Source organism: Xiphophorus couchianus, chromosome 13, assembly GCF_001444195.1.
Source record: "Xiphophorus couchianus chromosome 13, X_couchianus-1.0, whole genome shotgun sequence".
In the NCBI taxonomy this organism is placed as follows: domain Eukaryota; kingdom Metazoa; phylum Chordata; class Actinopteri; order Cyprinodontiformes; family Poeciliidae; genus Xiphophorus; species Xiphophorus couchianus.
In genome coordinates, this window is record NC_040240.1 from 9796800 (window position 1) to 9821049 (window position 24250).

General features: G+C 39.2%; 1 protein-coding gene across 1 annotated transcript; it reads right to left on the reverse strand.

Annotated features, from left to right (window-relative positions):
• Window positions 1-703: 703 nt before the first annotated feature.
• snx13 (sorting nexin 13) lies at window positions 704-23911 on the reverse strand. Its single transcript, XM_028035197.1, has 25 exons — window positions 23734-23911; window positions 13517-13629; window positions 13308-13410; window positions 13064-13153; window positions 11352-11473; window positions 11151-11269; window positions 10684-10788; window positions 10477-10565; window positions 10203-10286; window positions 9972-10110; window positions 9766-9854; window positions 8092-8191; window positions 7539-7732; window positions 7297-7401; window positions 7042-7212; window positions 6090-6159; window positions 5406-5548; window positions 5203-5310; window positions 4631-4741; window positions 4347-4508; window positions 3807-3878; window positions 3555-3700; window positions 3394-3462; window positions 3203-3315; window positions 704-3032 (listed from the first exon to the last, which is right to left on the reverse strand). The coding sequence occupies exons 1-25, from the start codon at window positions 23743-23745 to the stop codon at window positions 2797-2799; spliced, it is 2865 nt and encodes a 954-aa protein (XP_027890998.1). The 5' UTR covers window positions 23746-23911; the 3' UTR covers window positions 704-2796.
• Window positions 23912-24250: the final 339 nt, after the last annotated feature.

Sequence of the window (24250 nt, forward strand, 5' to 3'; positions counted from 1 at the left end):
ATTTTTTGGTTGCATTTCATTTTTCTTGGAACCTTGTTTTCTTGGCTGTTTGGCTTAACGGCCTTACGGAAACGGCCATCTCCATTACTCCAGATCAAAAATGCTTGCGATTCTGCATTCATCCTTCCTTCAATTACTTGCCCCGCATCATAATACACCCACTCCCAATCTTCACTGATTGTATAATGTTTTTGCAGTGACATGTGGTACTTTTTGACCCCCAAACATGTTGTGCATTGTGGCATCACTGATTAGTAGATACTGATTCATTTGAGACCAGGACATTTAACATCGACATGTTCCTAATATGGGAAGAAAAAGCTAATCTGTTGGGAGAACGTTTGCCGTTTGTTCTTATTGCGCCACCAACTGGACAGCAAAATAAGACTAAATCAGCTATTAATGTATTTATTATTAAAATCTGAAAGCATACTCCTTATAGTATAATGCAGGGAATCTGAGTCTCTCCTGAGGGTGGGCATTTAACTGCTCAAACTACTCCAAAGAAAGCATTGGTGATAAGATTCAATGCTTTTTTCCCCCCAGATGATCCGTTAATTAAATGTTCAGATACCCCATAAAGCACTACTTTTAATTCAACATGGGATTTCTTATGTTTCATAAAGAACTATGCGACACACCCGATGCACAGCGTCCGCAGCATTTTACAAATGAAAGTAAACACACTGAAGACAAAAGGAAATATGGCTCCTTTAGTCTGAGTTACCTCTTATTAGTGTTATACTGATCTGAGCACAAGCGCTCACCAAGAGAAGTTTTTGAGTACGATGCCAAAACACTCCCTAAAATCCCAAAGCGCTTTTGAGTCACGTAAAATGATCATGACGTTCCGATGGATTTTTTTCTTTTCTTCTTGGATAAAGAAAAATATGAAAATAGAGTTGACAGTACATTTAGGCACACTATTAACACATAATGTACACAGATATGCACTCATTTTCTGTATCATAGATTCATATATGCTGTGGGTTAAAAAAAAAAAACACTTCCTGCATGGAGAGTTGAGCAGAAAGCTAAAGGTGACATCCCCCTCCCTTGAAGAAACGCCTCACATCCTTCTTGCTCCAGCCAATCAGAGTCCACTGGGGCTTGCCCGGTCTTCCACAGTTGCTACAGTGAGTGCTAATTAGCAATGATTCTATTGGCCACAGTCTCTTCTGTGATTTTGCTGGACCTGATTTTAGCGGGTTGGCGGGAGGGGCTTCACACAAAACAGGCAGTGGAGGCAGTCGGGTCAGAAGATCTCTGCGCTCAGCATGACAGTCTTGTACGCATGAAACACCATTTAGGAGGTTAAAAAGAAGCAGTTCGAGACCACCTCTGAACTAGCTGTAGTGCAGGAGCTGATCGATCACTGATTACTAACTTTATCGATACCCACGGCAGATACTCTGTGATAGCGAGCATGGGATATGTGGACATATTCTGCACACTTAAAAAAACAAAACAAAAACCTCAGACTTATAAAACAAGTCTGTAAAATAAACATTTTACAACAACGGAATGTTAAGTTGTCGGGGTTAAGACGACGTCTTGATGATTTCTCCTAATAAAAAGATTACGAATGACCATTTTCAGTACACCGTGAATCAAAATGCACATGCATTACACAAAAATATATTGCACCAAATCAAAAGATTTTTTTTTTTTCTCTCAGAAGAAAAGTGATAATATCTCCGTCTCTCCTTTTGATTTTCTCATAAAGTCCTATCACGTGACGGAGAGCTCCCTCTGCCGTGCATCTCTTGGTCAGTATACACTGTGTGTGTATATATATATATTTATGGATTTAAGGCTGGTTCACTCGCTCACACTGGCACAGTTTCTGACTGAAGACGGTGCGTCTTTCAGCTCAACACACACACACTTACGCAGAAACCTACGCCGACCGGAACATATATTCCCCTCACCTTTTAGCTTGTTAAAGGTTTCTTTCTTTGCATGATCAGCAGTAAGAAGCGAGCACACACACACACACACACACACACACACACACACAAACAAACAGCATGAGCTTTGGTTGTCACAGGCTATGACAGTTGCATTAAAGGGGATGTGGCCCATCCGTGGAGAGAAGGAAAACTAATGGCAGGGGGGAAAAAAAAAAAGCGAGCAAAACGTTCCGACTCTTTCTTGTTCGCTCACATTTGCAGGACTGCGCCCGTTTAACCCAGTGCTTCTGACATTTGCTTGGCTGGAGTGGAAACAAGAATATGTGCTTCTGCAGCTCATGTGTCGACTGCGTGGTGGTATGCATGATTACAGCTCTGTGGCTCCACAACATAAGAGGACTGAAGCAGGAAAGTAAGGCAAGGTGTGGGTCTGCACTATTAAGTCCTGTAGTCTAAAAACATCGCAGTATTTTATAATCTGCTCGTCTAAACCACAAGAAAGCAGCATTGGCTGGCTAACGTAAAGCTTAACAAAAGTAAAAAGTCCGAAAAAACAAAAACCCAAAAACCAAGAAAAAGATATAGAAACTAAAAGAGAAGACTGTCATGTTCAGCCTCTTGGTGCAAATGATATAATTTGTGTTAGAACGTGTCTTTCAGAGCTGCTCATTCATCGGTTTCCGTGTCAGCGGAAACGATCAGGAGTGTTTTCCCCCCACGATAGGAGTGTGTGAGGGCAGGTGAAGTATAGCGATCACACGCGTAACACCTCCCTTCCTCACCACACACTCACTCACTCACGCACACACACCCTCACTTCCGGCTCTGGAGTCTCTGCGCGTCTGTCGCCGGCCCGTGTCCCAACGCCGCCCGTGCTTTCCTGTCACCTCTTCAGCGTGGAGCACTGGAGTTTCTGGCTGTATCTTTGAATGCGCGGCGAACGGGAGTGCAGCTTGACGAACAGCTCGGGGAATTTGTACTGGGGGAACATGGTCTCCAGGAAGCCCTCCAGGAACACGTAGACTAGGCGCCGGTTCATGGGCTGGTACTGAAACATGTCGAAGACGCGGAGGATGCCCTTCCTGGTGGTGTCCGCTCCGATGATGTGCTTCAGCTCGTCTGAGGGCAAAAAGAGAGATACGCTGTGGTCGTCAGCGGTGGGCTGAGACCCAAAGGTAGACGGTAGAGGCTTGACACTAGGGTGTTAATATATATATATATTTTTTTTACAAGGTACTATATGTGAAGAGGAAATCAGAAGAGTGTGAAAATTGATTTGTAGTGTTCACCTGGCATGATGCCAAGCAGGCTGGTCTTGGCAGCGACTCGCGTCCTCATGCGGATGCACTTGTCCCGGCGCGGTGGGGTCTCGGCTAGAATCCCATTAGGCCAGTAGGAATCCCTGAGCAGGTAGGGAAACACTCAGTTACCCAAAATTCCTCTTAAAGAAAATCGGACAAATCAGGAATAAAATGGCTACCTGAACTTTTTCACATATTCCGCCACCTGTTCTGGAGAGGTCATATAGTCGACATGATCCACAATTTTCCTTCACAAACAAAAGAAAAGGTGTTACAATTGGACTCTTTAGGGAGTTGATTATGTCTTATAATTTCTTTGAAGGTTGGGCGAATCTCTGACCTGTTGATCGTGTCGCCGTAAGTGGCTCTGATGAGCTGCTGCAGCAGGTTCTTAATGTTCCTGCGCAGCCACTGGTTTTTCTCTTTGAGATCAAACACCTCGTCCATTAGGAGCAGCATGACTCGCAGAGGGATGTTATCGTCCACCTGGACAGGCGAGGGAAAGCTCTTACTGTTTTAACTGAAATCTTTAAAAAAAAAAAACACAAAAAAAACCCAGGGTCAAATAGAAACGGAGCAGCTGTAGACTCACATTGTCGTCCAGCTGAGCAGAGACTCGACAGTGTTCTGGGTCGATGTCAGATTTTGGAAGAAGTGGAGGCACCTTTAAAAAGAAAAAAAAGGCTAAGGTTAGAAAACTAAGTGACATTGTGAGAAAACCAACAGTGGACGGAATTACAGAGTTTCAGTGGTGTTGTCCTCAAAATAATGTTTTTTACAGCTAGATTACAGATAAGGCAGTTAGGTACGAGTAACATAGAGTCATTCTAGCAATAGACTTTTGGAGAGAAAATAAGCACACTTCACAGTAACAATACTGGTCAGAACAGGAGCAGGAGTCAAAACATACCCAAAAGTTGCCAGTTTTCCAGGGTTTTGAAGGATAGTTTTTGTCACTAGTGGTAAAATACAGGCAGACTAGGCTCACCACAGGAAAAGGAAGTTAACTACTGTCTTAGAAATCACTCCCTTTTGCTTATATTCCTTCCTTTTTTAAAACAAATTTAACACCTTTGGAAACTTAAAAAATAAGAACAGATGATATATTTTACTTAATAAGCGTCTTACTGACCTTAAATATGTTCTGTTTGATGTCCTGACCAAGTCTTTCTGACATGCGGCCCATGTTGTCAGAGACTTTATTCATTCCCTCAGCCAGGCTGTCTGGCAGGGATTTCACTGCATTGGACATGTTCCTCATGGAGCTCCGCAAAGGATTCACAAATGTGTCTATCTGAAGACGAATCACCAAAAACACAACCCTTACATTTAGTGTTAGAGAGCCAGACAATGCACAATGTTTTTGAGATTAAATAACACAGAAGAAATCATTTTCATGTGAAAAATTCTAGAGACCTTTCGTGCAAACTCTCCTTTGCCCTTGCTGTAGGCCTTGTTTTCTAGGAAGTCATAGACGTAGGGAATCAAAGTTGGACAGGCCTTCACCAGCTCTGCGTTTAGCAGTAACTGAAACACACACACAGAAACACCCCTTTACACACGACAATATAAATAGAAACTAAAGAGTACTGACATAGTCCGCAATTCAGAGTTCCTATATATTTTTAAAATAAAAGTGTCAAATTTTTCTAAATTTGGTTGGATGAGTAGGAAGTAGATATGGAAAGAAGGGAGGTCACAAGAAGAAAAAAATGGAGGGAAGAACATGAGGAACAAATTGAGGTATGAGGGAAGTACGATACAAGGAGGGAAGGATAGAGGGAAGGAAAGGACAGATGTAGAACAGAAGAAAGAACCTGAGGCCTGGAACAAAAAAGGAAAGGAAATAGTATGAACAAAAATTTAAAATGAGGAATAAGAAACACTTTTTCATACTCTTATTTTTTTTTTCATACTTAGACACATCTGGAAAATATGATCCTCTATTTCCAGACTTTTCCAAGCGGCACAGGACCCCTAATAATTACCTGAAGATAAGCATTGAGGTCTTTTTTTCTCTTCTCCAAGAAGTCTCTGTCCATATTGTTGAAGGTTTTCTTTCCTGGAAGCTTGAGGATCGACGTCAGGTTCTCAAACTAAAACACCAGTCACCACATTTGTGTAAAGAAAATAAAAAGTTTAAAGGTTGCAGTTGAACATTTGAAACACTGCAGTGATCCATTTTAATCACCTGCTCTGTTATTCTCATATGGAAGTCATGGAAGTCTGAGTAGCGGCGGTATGTCTTCCAGGAGTCCTCGCTGCCGTCTGGGTTGCGTCTTATCACGGTGATGGCGTAAAGTGCGTAGGTCTTACCATGATCGTTGCAAACCCCTGCGGCACCCCAGAAGCCAGGAAGAAAAGAATCAGCTACTCCGTCCGGGAAAACATCCCAAATAAGAGGAGTTGGAAGATGAAGGCAGGGTTGATGAAAGGAAGAGAAAGTAGTGGGCAAAAAAAAGGTGTAAAAAGTGGGAGAGGAAAGCAGGCGAAAGAAAGAAGAGAAAAATGTGTGGAGAAAAAGTAATGGAGAGAGAAGGAAGGAAAAAGGGGAAGAACAAAAAAAAAACCATTGAAGGTAATGGAATGAGAGAAATAAAGAATACTGGCACAGCATAAAGTGAGATAAACATGGAGAAGAACAGAACTTGGAGGTGAAATGTTTAGAGAAAATGCAGGAAGAAACTAGAAGGAGCTTAGAGGGTTCAACTGGACAGTCACACATCATTCTGCATGAAAGATAAGATGCATCTGAAAACATCCACACGCAAGTTTTATTCCTCAATCGTCGAAAATGCATATTTCCAAAACTGCTACAAAGTAACATCAACTCCAAGAACAACAAAGCTGCATTACGAGAAGTTAGCGGACATACCCGTGTCAGATATGAAGGCATGTAGCTGCAGGAATTCATCATGGCAGGAGTTGTTGAGGTCATCCAGTGACTGAAATCATACACAAGTCATTATAAACTACCAGAGCAACAAACCAACAAAAACAAAACTCCATGTTCATCTCTATCAACTACAGCAATAAAATAGAGCACATCTATTGAGTGATTCTTAAATAAATTAAACATCTGGATTTGGTTGTCACTCTTTTTAATGGGCGATGATGCATACAATAGAGTTTCCTGCAAGTTTCATCAACTCAAATTTAAGACTTCCAACGACCATTATGAATTAAATTTAAAGCCTAAATCAAAAATGTGCTAGTTGCACTTACCCAGGATAGATGCAAAAAAAGCTGGCTAGCTACCAAGAGTATGTTAGCATTGAGTTACTTCAACTGTCTAGAGTCTCAGACAAAAACGCAATGAAAATATCGGAGTGTGACTCAAACTTTAGCCTAACAGAAAAGTGCCGCAAAACATATTACATAGAATATGAGATTAAATACTCCTGTTAAGACAAAATTTAAGACCTGTGATTAACATATTAAAGGCCAAATTGCATTAAGTTAATTGAAGACATTTTAATCCCTTAATTTTAGATACACGAATTTAAGACTAAATGTGGACAACCTTATTGTGTACAATAAAAGTGTGATTTCCCTTCTCAGCTGTCAGATCAGTTCACTTTGTTTGTCACAGAATATTCCATTGAAAAGGATATTAACATTTGTTTTTTGTTAATAATTACAACCTTATTGATGTATCTCAACTATGAATGAATAACTGAAAAATCACATGGATAAAACAAAAGCACAGAGTCAAATATTTTTCCTTAATTTTTTTCATTTTTGGACTATCTAATTCAAAATTTATTTAACCTCTAACATTACCAATTAAAATGAAACCCAAACAGAAGGGGAATCATGCTTCTTACCAGGTTTAGGCTTCCTGTAGGCGAGCCGTTGAAGGACTCTCCATCACCATCATCAGATCCTCTGTAACTTGGCTCTTTCAGCATGTCCAGCTCTGCCAGCATGCGGACGTACAGGGGACTCTGCTTGAAGGACGGGTAGAAGCGCTCATCACGTAGCATCATTTCATAGACCTGTGGCGTGGTCGACAAAATGTTAGCAGGTGGAAGACGGTTGTAAAAGCCAGCCTGTGGAAATAAGATGCAACACTTCAGTACTTTTCTCTGAACTTCATCAAATATTTCAGGCGTGGGGTCTTCTTTCTGCAGCTTCTCTCCCAGATTTGTTACCAACTCCTTGTCCACCTGTACCCTGGGAGACGCCTGTTGGAGCACATTATGTTTTATTAAAATCAGAACAATGAGTTCAAAATGTGTTCCTCTTTCTATTTTTTAGATGAAGCCCATAGAAAATGCTTGACGTGGCAAAAACATGCATGAAATATGCATGTACTTCCTACCTTGTCAGAAAGGTACTGCTCATAGACCCCCAGTGCAGCCGCCTTCAGCAGGCCCTTGGTGGCCCCCGGCTGCTTCTTGCCATCTTTCTGCCAGCTCTGCATCGCCTCCAGCTGCTGCTGAGCCGTCACCCTGTATCCCTCCACAGTGAGCCAAAAGAACAGCTCCGCCTGAGCCCCCGCTGCCTGCATGAAGTCTGCGTGAAAGGACGGGTATAGCTTTGTCTGAATGGCGCGGTTCTGCGATTGATCTTCAATTACAATAGTGCCTGAACATGAGTACCACAGCAACACATTTAAGCTGCCGTGTTTTGGTCTGTGGCTCTGCTCCAAACGAGATCTAATGAGACTTGGCTCGACTCCCTGCACACATGGACATGTGATCGTAATCTGATCTGTAAGCGGTGTAAGCTCTTAACGTCTGTGGTGAGGTCAGGAGGGAGCAGGCTGGACTTACGACATTAAAAACTGGGATAAATCAAGGATTATAAGGATGATTATCAGAAGTGTTCTGGATTAACCACAGTGAACATTAGCGACCGAGTGATGCAGTTACCCATGAAGAACTGCAGCGCTATGTTGTGGACGAGGATGTGATCCAGTGGGATAACGCACAGCTTGCCAAAACTGGCTGCCAGCTTCAAGGCATCGACCTCCTACATGAGAGAGAGACAGGATGAGCAAAACTGATGACGCACACTACAGTACATAGAGACCAAAATACAACAGCAAAACGTTATTTCATACTCTTAAGTTATTCACATTGTCACATTACAACCACAAACCTTAATGAATTTTACAGAAACTTAATTTGATAGACACAAAGTAGTGTGTTACTATGAAGTAGAATAAAAATGCTGTTTTTTCAGCAGATTGCCTTGTATTTAGCTGAAGAAAAACATCACTATAACATGAACCTGCCTCCCCGTGTTTCACTCTGGGTATAGTATGTGTTCAGGTTAGGGCTGGGCGACTTGGACTTAAAGTTTTATCACAATATTTTTGGTGTTATTGTGATAACGATAAAGGTGACAATAAGAACTATTTCTGTTGTGTAGCCTCGCAAACATAAATACCGTATTTTCCGGACTATAGAGAGCACCTCACTATAAGCTGCACCCACAAACTGGAAAAGTACATATATAAACTGCACCGGGCTATAAACCGCTGATATCTCCGCCGCTCTCAGTTTTCCACAGAAGGCTGCGTCCTTAATAAATCTGCTATTAAGGACGCCGTTGATTCGGCCTCTCCAACGCCGAACCATGGATTCGTTCGTGCCGAGCTTACGTGCAGCGGCTATCGATCTGTGCTACCAAATCGATAGCCTTCAACTTAAAAACTGCATCATATAAACTTCTTCCTGTTGTTTCCATGATGAGGGGGTATGAGTTTGAAAACATTTCTCCGTCGTGCCTGCTGCTAGCATGCGCTTGTTCTAAATGAAAACTAGCGCTTTCTTTTGTGATTCCTAATTTTGACTTCCAACGATTCACTTCCTGCTAAGTTAAAGAAAATCCACAGAAATCCACAGAAAAGCTGAACCGGACCACAAGCCGCATGGTTCAAAGCGTGGGAAAAAAGTAGCGGCTTATATTCCGAAAAATACGGTACTACTCTTGAAAAACATTCCCATTTGTAATATCCTCATTGAGACACCAGTCAAATGAATAAGTGTGACTTGCACCACTAACCTGCACACATTGGCTGCATATACTCATATTATGAAATGTACTTATATTTATTGATGTTTTCATTGAACAAACAGTGGAGAAAATGGTAAAACTGACAACTCCAAAAATACAAACATTACTTGGAATTTATGGTGACAACCATAAATAAAAATTCTTTTCATGACAAGAAATTTATCACGATAAATGGTAAACAATACAATAAATTCCCATCCCTAACTTTAGGATGAAGTGTAGTGGTAGTTTTGAGTAAAAAGTTCAACTTTGGTCTACTTTGATTGAAGCAGCTTCTACTACAGGCTTGCTGTGTTCCAGGCAAAGCTTGTGGCAAGCTGCAAATTCTGACATCTTCTGACTTCTATCATAGCCAGATTTGTTGAAAGCATGACTAATGGATGTTAATTTTTCTCCCACTTCAGAATTACATACTTTCCACTGATGTTTGCAGTTGTAATGTGAAAATATGCGCAAATATTTAAGGGGTGTGAACACTTTTGCAAAGTACTGGATGTAGATGAATCTGTGATGCAGTTTCCCACCTTTCCGGACTGTAGTCTCTGGATCCTGGTCTCACACACCTTCTTCACAAACAGAAGACTGTTAATCTGGTTTTTGATCACATTGATGTCTAAAGAGGAAGAAACAGAAGAACCAAGCAACCGATGTAACTTAGCCAACATTATTTTTATTCATTTGTTCGCTTAATTGGTGTAACGAGTTAATCAGGAGTCTCTTGAGAACCCACCATCTCCAGCTGTGTCCAGTGAGCGGAGATACAGCAGCTCCTCCAGCACCTTGTCTTTAACAGCTTCCAGCTCGGCCGGCTTGTCTGTCAACTTCAAGATGTTCATGAAGGCTTCATAGTTGCAGCTTGAGTCCCGAATCTAGAAGCAGAAATTTTACATCAAGGGATTTATTCCGATTGAAGCACTAAATTAAACTGGTTTTCAGATTGTGTCTTGGTTTGTGTGCTCACCATCCAGATGACAAACTGGTTAATATAGTCCGGGTCACTCAGTTGATTGATCAGAGGAAGTAGCACTCCGTATGCTAGCACCTCCTAAATAAGAGAGGATTTTCTTGAATAATCAGGAAATGACACTACAAAAATGCCACCGCACAGACATTGTAGAATCACACCTTATTCAGCATGACCAGCACAAGTTGCTGATTCGATCTGTGACTACAATTTTGCCTTTCTTCTCTTCAATTTGCATTTAAGACTAGATAACATCCACGTGTAAACTCACCCTCAGGAAGTATCTCATGCTTTTGTTGTGGAAATCTCCAGGAGGTAGTAACAAATACAGAAGCAACTCACACAAGTCTCGAAGAAAACCTGAAAACGTACACACACACACACACACAAAATGTTAAATAAAGCCATTAAACCCTGAAATTGATTCATAATCAGTGACAAAACTCCTTCAGAGAGAGTTTGGCTTAAGTTCGCTTACCTTCTTCATCGCGGTGGGATGTGCAAACTACGTCTCTACAAATTTTTCTTTCCATCTCCACTTCAGCCTCAAAAAATGAGTCAACCAGCTCATCCGTTATGTCTCCTGTGAAGAGGTTCCTCTTATTACTAACCACTAAATTCACCTCTTGGATTCTTCTTATATTAACAGTGCCTTGCATATGTATTGCATTGGTGCATTAGAATGATCTAGTCAAAGTCCATAACAAAATCAAATCGAGAATCTGTAGCTTCACTTAAAAACTGACGATCACTTGCATCAAATAGAAGAAACACTTTTCAGATTTGTATTTATTGAGAAATAAAAGCCCATTTTCTTTCTACTTCCCAATTATGTATAAAGTTTTGAAAAAGGGAAAGGTTAAAAGGGTGTGAATACATTTGGCAGGCCACTGTAGACACAGTAAATGAGTAAAACAGGAAGTCGGTATGATTGTGTGTCCGTACTCTGCTTGTCCTCTCTGTCGGCGAGGCGATCCTGGGCTTTTCTAAAGACACGTAAATGGGTGGCGAAGTCGTCCACCAGGCGGGTGGTGAAGTAAGGCTGCCAGTCCACCTCTTTGGACCTTCAGATACAAAACACACAGGTATGTTAAATACCATTTTTAAATACAGCCTTAAGAAAGACAGCAAACGTGCGCCATATACCGCGTGGAGAACTGGATGAGGGCATTCTGTAGAGTTTGTCTGATCTCCAGCAAAAAGGACTCATCTTCACTCAGAGTGTAATACCAGTACTGGATATAGTCTCTCAGCGCAAACTGGATCACCTACAAAACATACAAAAAATAAATAAAAAATGGAGGATTCAAGAGGTGCACACAGATACCAATACCATTCATTTATATATTAATTCTGTTTATGCTATCTTTAGAAGACTCTTACATAAACTAAAAAGGTATTAAGCAGATTGACTAGACAACTTGGTAATTATGGCCAACTTAACAACTCTTTGAAGCACAGAGAGGGTGGGATTTCTCACAGAAAGTGCGCTTTATAAAAAAAAAAAGCAAGCAACACAAAATAGATAACTGCATTTACATGCATGCAGTTGGCTGCATTTAACTCAAGGTTCACATGCAGCTGAAATTGCCAGGCATGCATTCCCAGGGGCGAGGAGGAGGAGGGCCCAGCGATACATTGATAGTCCAGTCATTGTCATCTGACCATCACTAACTGCTGTGTCTGCACTTGTCAGAGACAGACTGAGGACAACATGCTGTAATTTTGTTTCCAAAATCCAAGTATTACAACCACACGACAGTATACAAAAACGAAAAGTGAGAAAATGACCAAACAGAAACTGCTTAGTTCAGTTTTCCCATCTGCACTGCTATATTTACAAAGGTAATCACCAGCAGACTGAAAATGCGTCAGCAGTGCAACGGTCACTACTTTTTGCTGGAGGCACATGTTACTAATTGCTTTAGTGAAACAAAACTGAATGCTCCACTTCCCCTTTTCATCATGTTTTAATAGGATCAGCTCTTTTCCTAATATACTGAATAAGATGCTAACAATGATTTAAAAAAAAGCAAGAACATCCTGAGTTAAATCCCAACTTTGGATCTTTCTGCAGTTTGCATATTCATGTAAACCTTTTTGTCCCCAAAATCAAATGAATGCTCATCTAATGTAAGCTATCTCATCAGGCTGCAGCTGCATCACTATTAGTTATGAATTCAACTAATTTAGTTTGTTGTTCTTATCATTAGTTTTACACATATACTTTTATTAGACTTCGTCTGGTAAAGCGTAAGAGATTGTTATGTCACAAATAAGAAGCAGTGTGATTTCATCCTGAAATCCTCTTGTGCGTGTTTGAGACTCTTATTTTGAAGTTAGATAGGCAACATTTCCTGCTTAGGTTTTTTAAACAAACTGCTCACTTTGCTCATCAAGACGAGACAATGGACCCCCCGCCTGTTCGTGGTTCAGTATTTGTAAGGGTGTGCTCACTTAGTCCAGTTCTTAGTTAAATTCAACACTCCTTTCAAAGCACAAAGATGGAAAAGGCCAAGTGTTGACCTCACGGCTTCAGAATACTAGCTTAAATATTACTGAAAGACAAATAACAATAAAGATCATTTTTTCTTTGACATTGTTTGATGGCCACGCCCCTTCTCCCGAGGCCTTTAAACAAGTTCAGATTTGATTTAAACAACGGTGTGAAAGCTTTCCCCAACAACGCCCTGTGGCGTTTATCATCCGTCCGTACGACTCCTCAGTCTATTGTCGCTCTCACAGTTATGGATTTCATTATCGTTATCGCGAAAAAGCATAAAGAGGAAACAAAACAAACACAGGTGCCAAATTAACAGGATGTGGTGCTGGAATTACAAAGAAAGAATACAACACACCTGTTGTAGTGGCTCATCAATGAAACTGGATCCAGTCAGTCTCCTGTCAATCTTTATTGGCTTTACCTCCAGTTTCATGTCATCCAGTGTCTGAAAGAGTCAGCAAGCCAAAACGAGAGAGGTGAGAGGAAGTAAGTGGCCAGCCTTGCCTTATCAGCAAAACAATTTGATTAATGAGTGATTGATGTGTTTGTTCAGGAGAGGTTAAAATATGCTTTCGGGTGTGTTTATGGTATGTTCTTACCTTGGGTATACCAATTTGTGTGGGTGGCAAATAAGAGTGTTCGCATTTTTCCAGGTGTTTCTCTGAGTTTATCTTTCCATAAAGCAAAGTGACTGCAAAGCCACTGAAAAACAGAAATCAACAAAGGCAAGAAAAACAAAAACAAAGAAAAACATGTTAGGGAGACTTTCTGCCAAGTTTAAAAGCAGAATTCAGGTCACGTAACTCACCCTCCAATGAAGCAAAATATATAGAAGGCCAGGTAGAATATGGCAAAAGGTCCAAAGGTTACAAAGAACAGCACAACTCCAAGACCCCCCCATCCCCAGATGGACAGACTGGCCTAGAAGACAGAAAGGAACAAAAAATATTAATACGTTCCACTTGCTTGTGCTTAAATAGGCAAGAAACTAAATCAGGCTGTTTCCAATCACATTCTGGACACCCCTGTTTAATCCAGTCTTCACAGCTTCATATAAAATAGTGAACATTCAAACCAATCATGACTCGCTGAAGGAATTGACTGACACCAAACATTGTTTTGAAGTATTGTGCTTATAGAGGAAGAGTTTTGAAGTTATATCTTCAACAATCATATGACCCAACATAATTGCTTAAGTTGTTTTTTCTGTGGAAGGAAAATGTGACTTTTACTCAATTTCCTTCAATAACTGATGACTCATTCATGCATACTTTCTTAGGCATAGTATTTGTTTCACACAAATGCTATGTAATGTTTAGAATTGATTTCCATCTTTTCTAATTTAGTGGAAAATCTCAAAACATGTGATGTCAACATATTTCAATCTGTCTCCTGGATGATATGATCGCTGACCTTGTTCTGTTTATTAAAACGAGACGGTTTTCGAGCAGACAAGTCCTCTCTTGTTTGATTGGAATCAAAGTAAGCTGCAGACACTTTCTGAACACCTCAACAAATATTTAAACTTATCAAGAAAAAGGTGATAAAAAGTTTATATTTCTATTTACTGTGTATGAGAATTTGTATTGTTTGTACTGTTAGGGAGCAGCAGACAAAAAAACAAAACAACAACAACAACAAAAAAACAACAACATGTGATTAGGTGTGTGACTTCCAATGGTTTTCCTGTTATTGTCATTCCAGGAAACAAAGTTCTGGTTTTTAACCAATATCTTTTCCACTTGCTCAAGGATATCACTCCTTGGGATTGTTGGAGTACCTAGCACATGAAACAAAACTTTGACACCAGTAAACATAGCTGCTTTTTTTTTGTTAAGCTAACCTTGGGAAACACGTGATCACAGGATATTGTTATATATCCTTTATCCTGTGACCTAAAGGACGGACACTTGCTTGGACTCGCGTTGACTCGCCGGAACGTAAAATACCTGTAAAATTTTAACCTGCAGAGACTTTCTCTCTCTGTCTGAGTGTGAAGTCACTGCCCAACATGACGATCAGTGGCGATGATCTTCATCTGACCTACATTTTCTAGATAAGAAGCTAGGCTGATGGACCCTACAGGAGTACACGCAGCTTCCTCAGGCCACTGACCCATTGTTCTGGAAGTCAGCTATGGCCCGTCGAATGACACACATAATATAAGCTGCCAACTGTGTCACATTTAGAACCACGGGCCAGATAAATTGCTGCTATGCACTATGGCTGAACATATCTCCATCCTGAAGGAATACTACATTCTTTAAAAACAGGGTGATCTGGATTGGAATGTATTTACTAAGCATATAATAAATTTCACAACATAAATTAACAGAAGAGAGTGCTGCTGGATGTCAAGATATTTGTTTTTTTTATTAGAGGTTTTGTTGGCTAAGGTGGCCTTTATTTGAAAGTAGTTTGACAGGAAACAGGAAAATCAGAGAGGGGGAAGACATCAGTAAATGTTGCCAGGCCCGGAATCAAACCTGCCACTGCCACGAGGACTAAGGACTCAATACGTGGATCGTGCTTTGTCCCAGCACCACCACAGCACCCAAGTCAAGATATTTTACTGGAAATTCAACAATTTTGGACATAAATTTCTTTTGTTTTGTACAAAAAGACTGGAATAAAAATGAGATGAGTCAAAACTTTGTGTTTAAACTCATTAAGACTACTGGCTGCATCACAAGTCAAAGTCACAAAGAACAAAGCTGGGAAGAGAAATAAGACTGACCAAAAACATTACAATTATGTCTCAAGTAACAAGTATTTGAAGCATTTATAACTTGCAACAAACTTTGATCATCTTAAACAGAGCGCAGGGTCCTGAAATGAAGACATGAGCAAGCTACCCCACATTGTTAGCCACACTGTTGGCGCCATTTAGAAAAAAAACAAATGAACTTGTAAGATGAACCTCAATGGAAAGGGAAAACTACAAGTATAAAATAAAAATATTTCTCTCTTGTCCAAGCAGCACATCCACAATAATACTTCCCTTCTGGGAGTGGTCAAGGAGGTTAAGCAAGCCTGAAATCCACATTTCAGCTGGATGCCAAGTCCCTTTATAAAACAAAAGGCCTTTCAGACATGAGATATGTAGCATTAAGGGCTTCAGCAGTCTATGAAAGAAAAAGCAACCATTGATTCAGACTTCACTTTTACATAATTGTTCTTTATGGATCCATTGGTCAAAGTGATTGAATAGGCAATAGCCATAAAATTAGAGTCAACTATGTCTATGTGTGCAATTTATTTGGGCAAAAAAGTCACATCTCTACATTCAAAGGCCTCATCTAAATACTATGAACCTCTTTTCAATATCTTGCGTTATTTTGTAGCAAAGAAAAATATTTTGATGCTAGCTATAATATTAGTTTAAGAGCAAGTAAACAACCATTTGAGAAGGACACAGAAATAGATAAACAAGTGCTTATGATCACCAACAGGGGTAGCGGCAAAGTGGGAAAAAAAACAGCTGTAAACACTTCCACCCAAAGGGCTTTCTGCCATAAAGTTTTAAGAGGAGAAGAACAGCATTGATTTTCTCCAAGTCAGACCGGAGAGAAATCTATTACTGCCGTATGAACACATGGGGAGGTGCAGCAGTACACGTATGGGCCACAACAAAGAGAAGGTGGAGAGGACCGAGCACCGTACAATGATATGTTGTAACAGAGTATTATGTGAGATGAATGTTTAGTAGATGTTTAGCAGCACTTTCTGTACTGATCTATATTTTCAAAGTTCAGTATCTTAATCTGAAATTTTTTGTAAACCGACACATAAGCCAACAGGAAGTGGTACTAAAAGCAAGCTCTTCAACTCTGTCCTTTATCGCTACAAATCTAACAGGAATCCACTGAGAATGATTATTGTTCATCGTCATTTATTATAATTAGACTAAATAAAACAGCACAGCGATACGCCACTGATTGTTCCTGTGTCAACTACATTCTGTGCTTCTTTCTACATAATATTTATACTACAGATAACAGGACCGATTGTTTTAATCTTCAAGTATTAGAATGTTTGAGCAAAAACCGGAATTGATGCAGGAAGCAGAAAGATGCTGCTTTATCATCAGATGTGACAGATGCTGACTAGTTCGTATATTCACACGACTTTATAATGTTCCAACAACCATCAGCAGCCCAACATTTTGGCATATTTTCAACAAACTTGACAAGAATGAACACAGAGTGACACAACTTTTGGGGATGCTGATAAAGAAAACAATCCACAACCAATCCATATATCACACTGATATGACAAGGTAGGTTTTGTCCTCCAACAATGTCAATGAGTACCTACAAAAAGGAAATACTGTAGTTGTAATATAAGTCATCTTGGAGGGAGGTTGGTGTGGCACTCTTCTCTTATTTAAATACATGATCATATGGATTTTTCTGAATAGCCAATCAGAAGCCAAATTCAGAGAGTCTGCTTCAAATAATACAGAAAAATGTTATTCAAAAAAGTCAAGCACAATTATCTGCTGTTCCTTTTCATAAAAAGACCTTTAAATCAAATGTTGGCCACATTAACCTGAAACAGCAAAGCTGACGACTGATTCTTTGCAGATAGAGCCACAGCGTTGTGGGAAGCTAACAAAACCTTAATAAGAAGGTTTTCAGAACACGAGGAAGCCAGCTAGCGCTAGCAAATTATCTGTGAACAACATTCCAAAGAAATGCTTAGACCAAATATGGTGATGTTTGCCAGATTTTTAGGGGGTTTCTCCAACAAAGTAGCATCTGTTTTCCTCCTTCTGTATATGGATGTGAGCATTGTTTTACAAAAATAATAATAGAATGTGTGAAATCAAAGCAGATTCATGTGTTGGAATGGCCCAGTCAAATTCCCGACATAACTGATACAATTTTTGTGGCACAGCTTGATAATTGATATTTACAAATGCTCTCCATCATATCTGACTGTGCTTGAATTATTTAGAAAAAATAAAGAAGAGGCATAAATGTGCAAAAGTGATAGAGACAACCCCCAAAAGACTTTCTGTTCAAATTGCAACTAAAGGTGCTATTTAAAATGATTGACTTGACACTGAGTACATGTTGGCCATGTTTTCCTCTGCACTTTTTTTTAAAATTATAAAATCAAATAGAAATCAGCTCTGTGGCTTTGATCAACACTGAAACGTCAGTAGTGTTGAGAGACGAGACTGAGGGAGGAGGGTGGACTCTGACGGCAGAGATGGTAGCTGACACTCCTGAGTCATTAAAGCTTACACAAGGTTTTAAACATGAAGCACCTGTTCCAGAGATTAACACCCAGGGCCCATCAGGATACACACACACACACAAAACACAATATCAGGCAAAATCCTAACGCAACCCATGTTTAAAAACACGCACACACACACACACACACACACACACACACAAAAGCGACAGAATATTTCATTGGAGACAGGCAGTAGATATGCAGTATGAACAAAGTTTCTCATAATAACTGCAAAAAATTCTCATTATATAATTAAATCAAAATTACATTAACTTATATCATAATGTCATGAATATTGTAATTTTCTATAACTACAAATTTAAAAAGAATAAAGCAAAACAGCCATTTGCAAATGAATACCATGTGGTAATTTAACAATTTAAATTAACTAATTATTGGAATTCCAATGCTCTAATTACTATCTCAGGACTACTTGATAGGATTACTTATATATTTATATAATATATTTATATTCATCCATTTATATTTGTACATAAATAGATACACGTAAAAGACTGTCTATTTTATGGCGGATTTCTATTTATGCGACTCGTGTGAGTCTACAAATAGCTGTAACTCTGACCAGTGATTGGGTTAAAGGTTGTCTTAGGTCACCAAACTCTGCCTGTGGAAAAGCTTCAGGTAGTGCTCAAGAGGACGAAGTGTGACAGGGTGACTGTCACACTTATGTTGGTGTGACCCAAAAATGACCCTCACAACATGTCATAGTCTCAAAAGAAAAAAAAAAGAAAGAATCACCAAATGATGGTGTATTTCTAAAAGAAAACAAGACAGTTTTACGATCCTGCTGACACGAAAACTGAAAATTGTTTTACAAATAACTGATAACTTTTTAAATGTTTAACTCTTTTTGAAAATGTTCCATTTAGCTGTAAATGTCTTGTCAATCTGCAACGTGAAAAACTTAGTTGAACATGAACAGTAGATGATTTCCTCATATTGCAAAGGAACAACACATTTATGACTAAACTGTGGGGCTGTAATACTTTTACTTGCAACAGCTTTGATAAAATCTAACTAAGTTATTCAGCTTTAAAAGTCTTTTTTTCTGTACAGGCCAGCTAATAATCTCCAGCAGGGTATTTCATCATCTGAAAGTGACCAGAAAAAAAACAAAACAGTATAGCATCAGGCAAAATATATGAAACTCTAGACATGCTTAACAGCTCATTATATAATACACTGGAAAAATGTGACGTATTTTTAAAATAAATTAAAGGAAAAAGTATAGAACTAATAAATGTATGACATAATATCAGTACGCGTTTTCTCTTAAAGATGTTTTTTTAACAATACCTTGAACTTTCCAAACATTTAACAATAATCTTTGTCAGTCAGGTTCCAATTCTCTCATGTAGCTGTTGACATATCTGCTACGCAACACAGAATATTGCCATAGACTAGTAGTGTCTATTCAATTTCCACCACAAATCTTTAAACAGGTCGATGTCCAGACTGTTTACTGGTCTTGTCATTTAGGTGAAGCATCTTTTCTGTAGAACAAACTCTAATCTTTGGCAAAATCGATTTGACCCCTGAAAATGTACTTATTTTTTTATAATTACATACTATTCTTTTAAAATTATTTCAACACTCACGCAAATGCAACTGATGCAACGACTGCTATTACTGGAGAAGAAACACCCATCTTCATCAGTGAGTTTGGAAATGTTTCCTTCAACCAGTTTTTTGCGTGTGTTATTCATCCTGCGCCAAAAAAAAGTCCCCAACTCATCTCCTCTCCTCGCCAAAAGTAGATCTGTGATTCATCACTGAATGCCACTTTCATCTCCCACAGAATTGCTTCTCTTGAGGCGACCGGAGCCATGTTTTTATCCTCATAGGCATTTTTATGGTTTACATTTGAATCCTGTGATATGGTCCAATTGTATTTGAATTATATGAACTGAATTTCGATATGGATTCTACCTAACTGGATGTGAATAGAGCAATGTTTTTATGGTAACCAGTTTGAAATTGCATCCCATGATGCTCCAATCAGAGCTTCATAAAATGGGCATCAATGGCCAAGTATGGGTCTCCATTCAAGCCTTACATCACTGAAGTGTAGGATTCAGTGGTGGAAAGCATGTTGCCAGTGCACTAGTGAGGTGGAGTTGTCTGCACTGGGGTAATTAAGCATGTCTGGTAATCAATTGGATGAGTCGAGATTTGGCACTTAACTGACTATTATGTCATGTGCAAAGTTTGATGCAGAGAGGATTATGGTGTAGGTCAGTTTTTAAGGAGTTGGACTCACCCTACTAGGTGCAGAAAAAGGAATTCAATATGTCACCATAGCAAAACATTAAGGGCAACTTAATGCTTCTAACTTTGCACAAAGTCCTGACCTCAACCCAATACAACACCTTTGCGATAAGTCAAAGCAGAGACTGAAGGAGCTAGTGTTTCATGTCCAACATTTGTGTCTTAAATCACAAACAGGGTTCTAGAATAATCACCACACTCCTAAAAGCAGTAGAAGACTTTCAAGAACAGTTGAAGTTGTAATCAGCTTTAAGAAGCTATAACAGAGGTAGACCTACGGATAAACTTCAGCACTCAATTGCAGACAATGTTCTCACACACTCGAACAGAAGGTGCATCAAAAGATGTATCTTCAGATCCTCAAATGTTTCACAACTAAGTCGCTGAATAAGAATAGAAATGACAGAGCCTCAGGAAAAGCAGGACTCAGACTGGCTTTACTCCAAAAATTTATCCAGGTAGACAGATGCGTGCGGCTTTGAAAGTGAAATTATTGAATACAGTCCAAGAACATGACATGCTAACAACTAGTACAACAAATAGATGTTCCTATCCAGCTCTAACTTAAAATTAAAAAGCATGGGTTCTTTTGAAGGTAAAAAAAAATAACAATTCGCATTAGCCATTGAAACATATCACTGAACTTGGTTTTAAAAACTAAATGAGCAACCTGCAAGGATGGCCATAAAAGAATTCAAACATTTGTCTGGTTGACAATCAGTAGCAGGAGGCAGCTGAAAGAAAATGTACTAAATAAATAAAAACACATAAACAAACTAGTTGGAGCAGGTTCTTGTTCTGCAGCTCAATAAATCAATGTAATGAACAACATCAGTTACAGACTGACAACTGTCTGGACCAAAAGAAATCCCACGGCACAGCTTTCAGCATGAGGGAGGAGATTCTAAAGACAAGAATGATAGATATACCGGTTACGCACTTCTGTAAGGGAATAATATGTTAGGCCAAGGTATAATGTAAATAAATAAATATAGAGAAGATGGTGTTATTTATGTTTTTTTATAATTATTATGTGCCTCAGCAGGCAGTTTGGGGTCTTTAAGAGACCACAGAGGAGAGACAAACTCATAAAGCTCACAGCATCATTAAACTCTTCAAACACAACACTGTGGCACCAACACACATCTTAAATAAATTATGTGACCCCATTGTTTGCCGCGGGGCCTCAAAATGAGAACTTTCAGACCATCAGTACACTAATGCAAAATATTTTGTTAGGATTTTTGATAAAGTTTCACAACGCTTTAAATGTTATAAGTTATGTGGTTTTAGTGGTTTAGGTGGAAGCTGTCAATGAGTCAGATGTGACAGCTTATTAAGGTCTACATCAAAGCTTTAGTGTCAGTCTAAGCAACACATTTTCAGTTAAGCTTTTATTTCAGCGATAAAAACTGGTAGATTCCCCATACTTAATCCACAATCTTTTCTTAACTTGAGCTGAGAAACATCAACAATTACAAATTAATTGTATATACCTCATAAAAGTGGCTTGTACACTTTTATGAGTGTGTATGTACATTAAATTATTTAATGTATATTAAATAAGAGAAATGCACATTTTCTTTCCTTATATAGAAAGGACTTTTTTTTTAACCAATACTTGTAAATGCATTACAGACAGAAAGCGAGATATTTTCTGAACTATATTTCATGTCCATTTTGTTCTATCTGGTTCCCGTGATGTTTTTCAAAAATCGATGGCAGTCTGCACAACAAGAACATTTATTTGCAAATTATTACAAAAAGTAATGGTTGTTAATTCTACATTTTTGCTTTGTTCAAATAAATATTACAAATAATTTTATTATAACTGCAATAATGAATTAGTTACAGCAGCTGTCGGGAAATTATAGCTTTTATGTGTTAGATAAAAATAATTGCATAATGACACAAATTGTAAGCACTTATCTGACATGTCCTTGCCAAGTGACAAGTTTTATTTTGGCATATGGTAAGAGGCATTACATTTTTAAAAGTTAATGTCTCAAAATTGTAAAAAGTTTCCATCATCTTGCTGCTGTAGTTTAAAGTCTATCTAATGACAGGCCACATAAAGTAAACGTAGAGCAAAGAGCTATTTCTCTACCACTTGTTGCTGCCGGTCAGCTGGCTGAAAGAAGGCTACTGTTTTTTCGCTGACTTATAAGAGAGACAATTTGGGTTATCTGAAATAGATTTTCAGTTGCAAAAAATTGTGGATGGATGGGAAACCAAAACGCATATTACTGACATTAAACTTACTATGTCTTATTGTGCTTTTTAAAAAGTTTATTTGGCAAGCTACAACAAACAAGAAAAAAAGCAACTAAAAAATTTTGATTATGTTACACATTTAAATCTAAATGTCTGATTATTTACTTCTTAAGCTTATACCGTGAAAATCTCACCCTTGCCTAAACACATCACCCACATTTAACTTCTGCATGGCACAGCCACTCTTGTGAATACATAAAAACAGGTCTGATCAGGCCTTTTCCTCCTTGGAAGTGTCCAGCTTGTCTAGCAGGCTACCCAACCTTAAATTAGGAGAAAAGCAGGCCTGCCATTTGAAAAGTAGGCCTGATGTGACAGCAAACTGGCCTCAATGTCGAGCAAGCTTTTGATTAAGACGGCTTAATGAGGTTTAGCCAGCTGTAAAAAGCCACTGACAAAACTATGTCTGCAACATCTAAGCCTTGGAGATAAAAGTTTAACACCTAACTTATTCATACAGATACAGAAAGGACTGAATTGGTTTGAATATCTGCACATGCCATAACCTGAGTGTTTTGTTTTTCCTGGTATCTCCCTGATAAAGAACGTGTGCGGATCATGTGAGAATTGCAGCAAAACACATGTAATTACACGTCAGGCAGAAAATCTCGACACTTACTGAACAACAACTCACTCAAGTCACTTGAAACATTTCAAGACATTCTCTGTTTTAGGCCATTTGTTTATGACTAATAAATACATTTTAATGGATTCCAATGATGCAAGCATTCCCCCCCAAGATAAACGAACAACAATTATTTCCCGACTACATATGTATTATAGTTTGTTCAGCAACAAACTGACTTTCTTATTAGCTTCCCAAGAACTGCAACACTGCTAACGCCTAGCTCACCTGTGTCAGCTGCAGAAACGTAGACATTTGCTGAAGAAGGACCTTAAACATAATCTAAACGCATATTACCGACAATGCCTGTGTCCATCTAATTCCAGCGCAGTGTTGACAGGACGGATATCTTAAGCCTTTTGTATTATCGCAGTGTTATTTGTGTAATCCGTGGTTGACAACCACTTATAGCTGACAGCCTCCCTGGAAGCCCAGCGTGCCGTCCTCTCTATGTCTGTCCGGGCTCTGTGTTTACCTGCGGGGGGACTGACGCCGAGGCGCTAGCCGCTCCGAGCTAACCAGCCATATACACCGCTTAAAAACAAACTACCGTAACGACACACGCCCTAGTTTCACCGGCGCCACCTTACCTCTGCAAACATGTTCTTTAAAAAAGCTGTGCGCGTCGTGGCTCCGGCTAACCCCACCACATCGTATTAGCCGGCGTTGAGGTTATTTTTCGCAGCTAGAAAGCGGTCGTTACTCCAAACCTCTGTACTCTCTTCGGAGCGTCGCCATGTTGGCAAGGTTTACGTCTTTGGAGCGTCGTCTCAGGACGTCGCTGCGCCATTGGCTAGAAGACGATGACGCAGAAAGCATCGCTAATCATGACTGACCTAAATAGAAAACAACACTACTTATGAAGTTAGACTTGATAACAGAAATACATTGTTTCATTGTAGGAATAATTCAAATCTATATACTGTTTGGCAAGTTCTGTACGCATAGAGTCAAACAATAACTAAAACAATCTAAGGGATTTGTACTAAGATTTGCGCTCGGCCCTCTGACTCATACGCAGTTATCTTTTTAAGGCTTATATATTTGCTTACATGCACCTACTTTGTGTAGGAATTTGTTTTGCTCTAATTTTAGTGCATCATAATT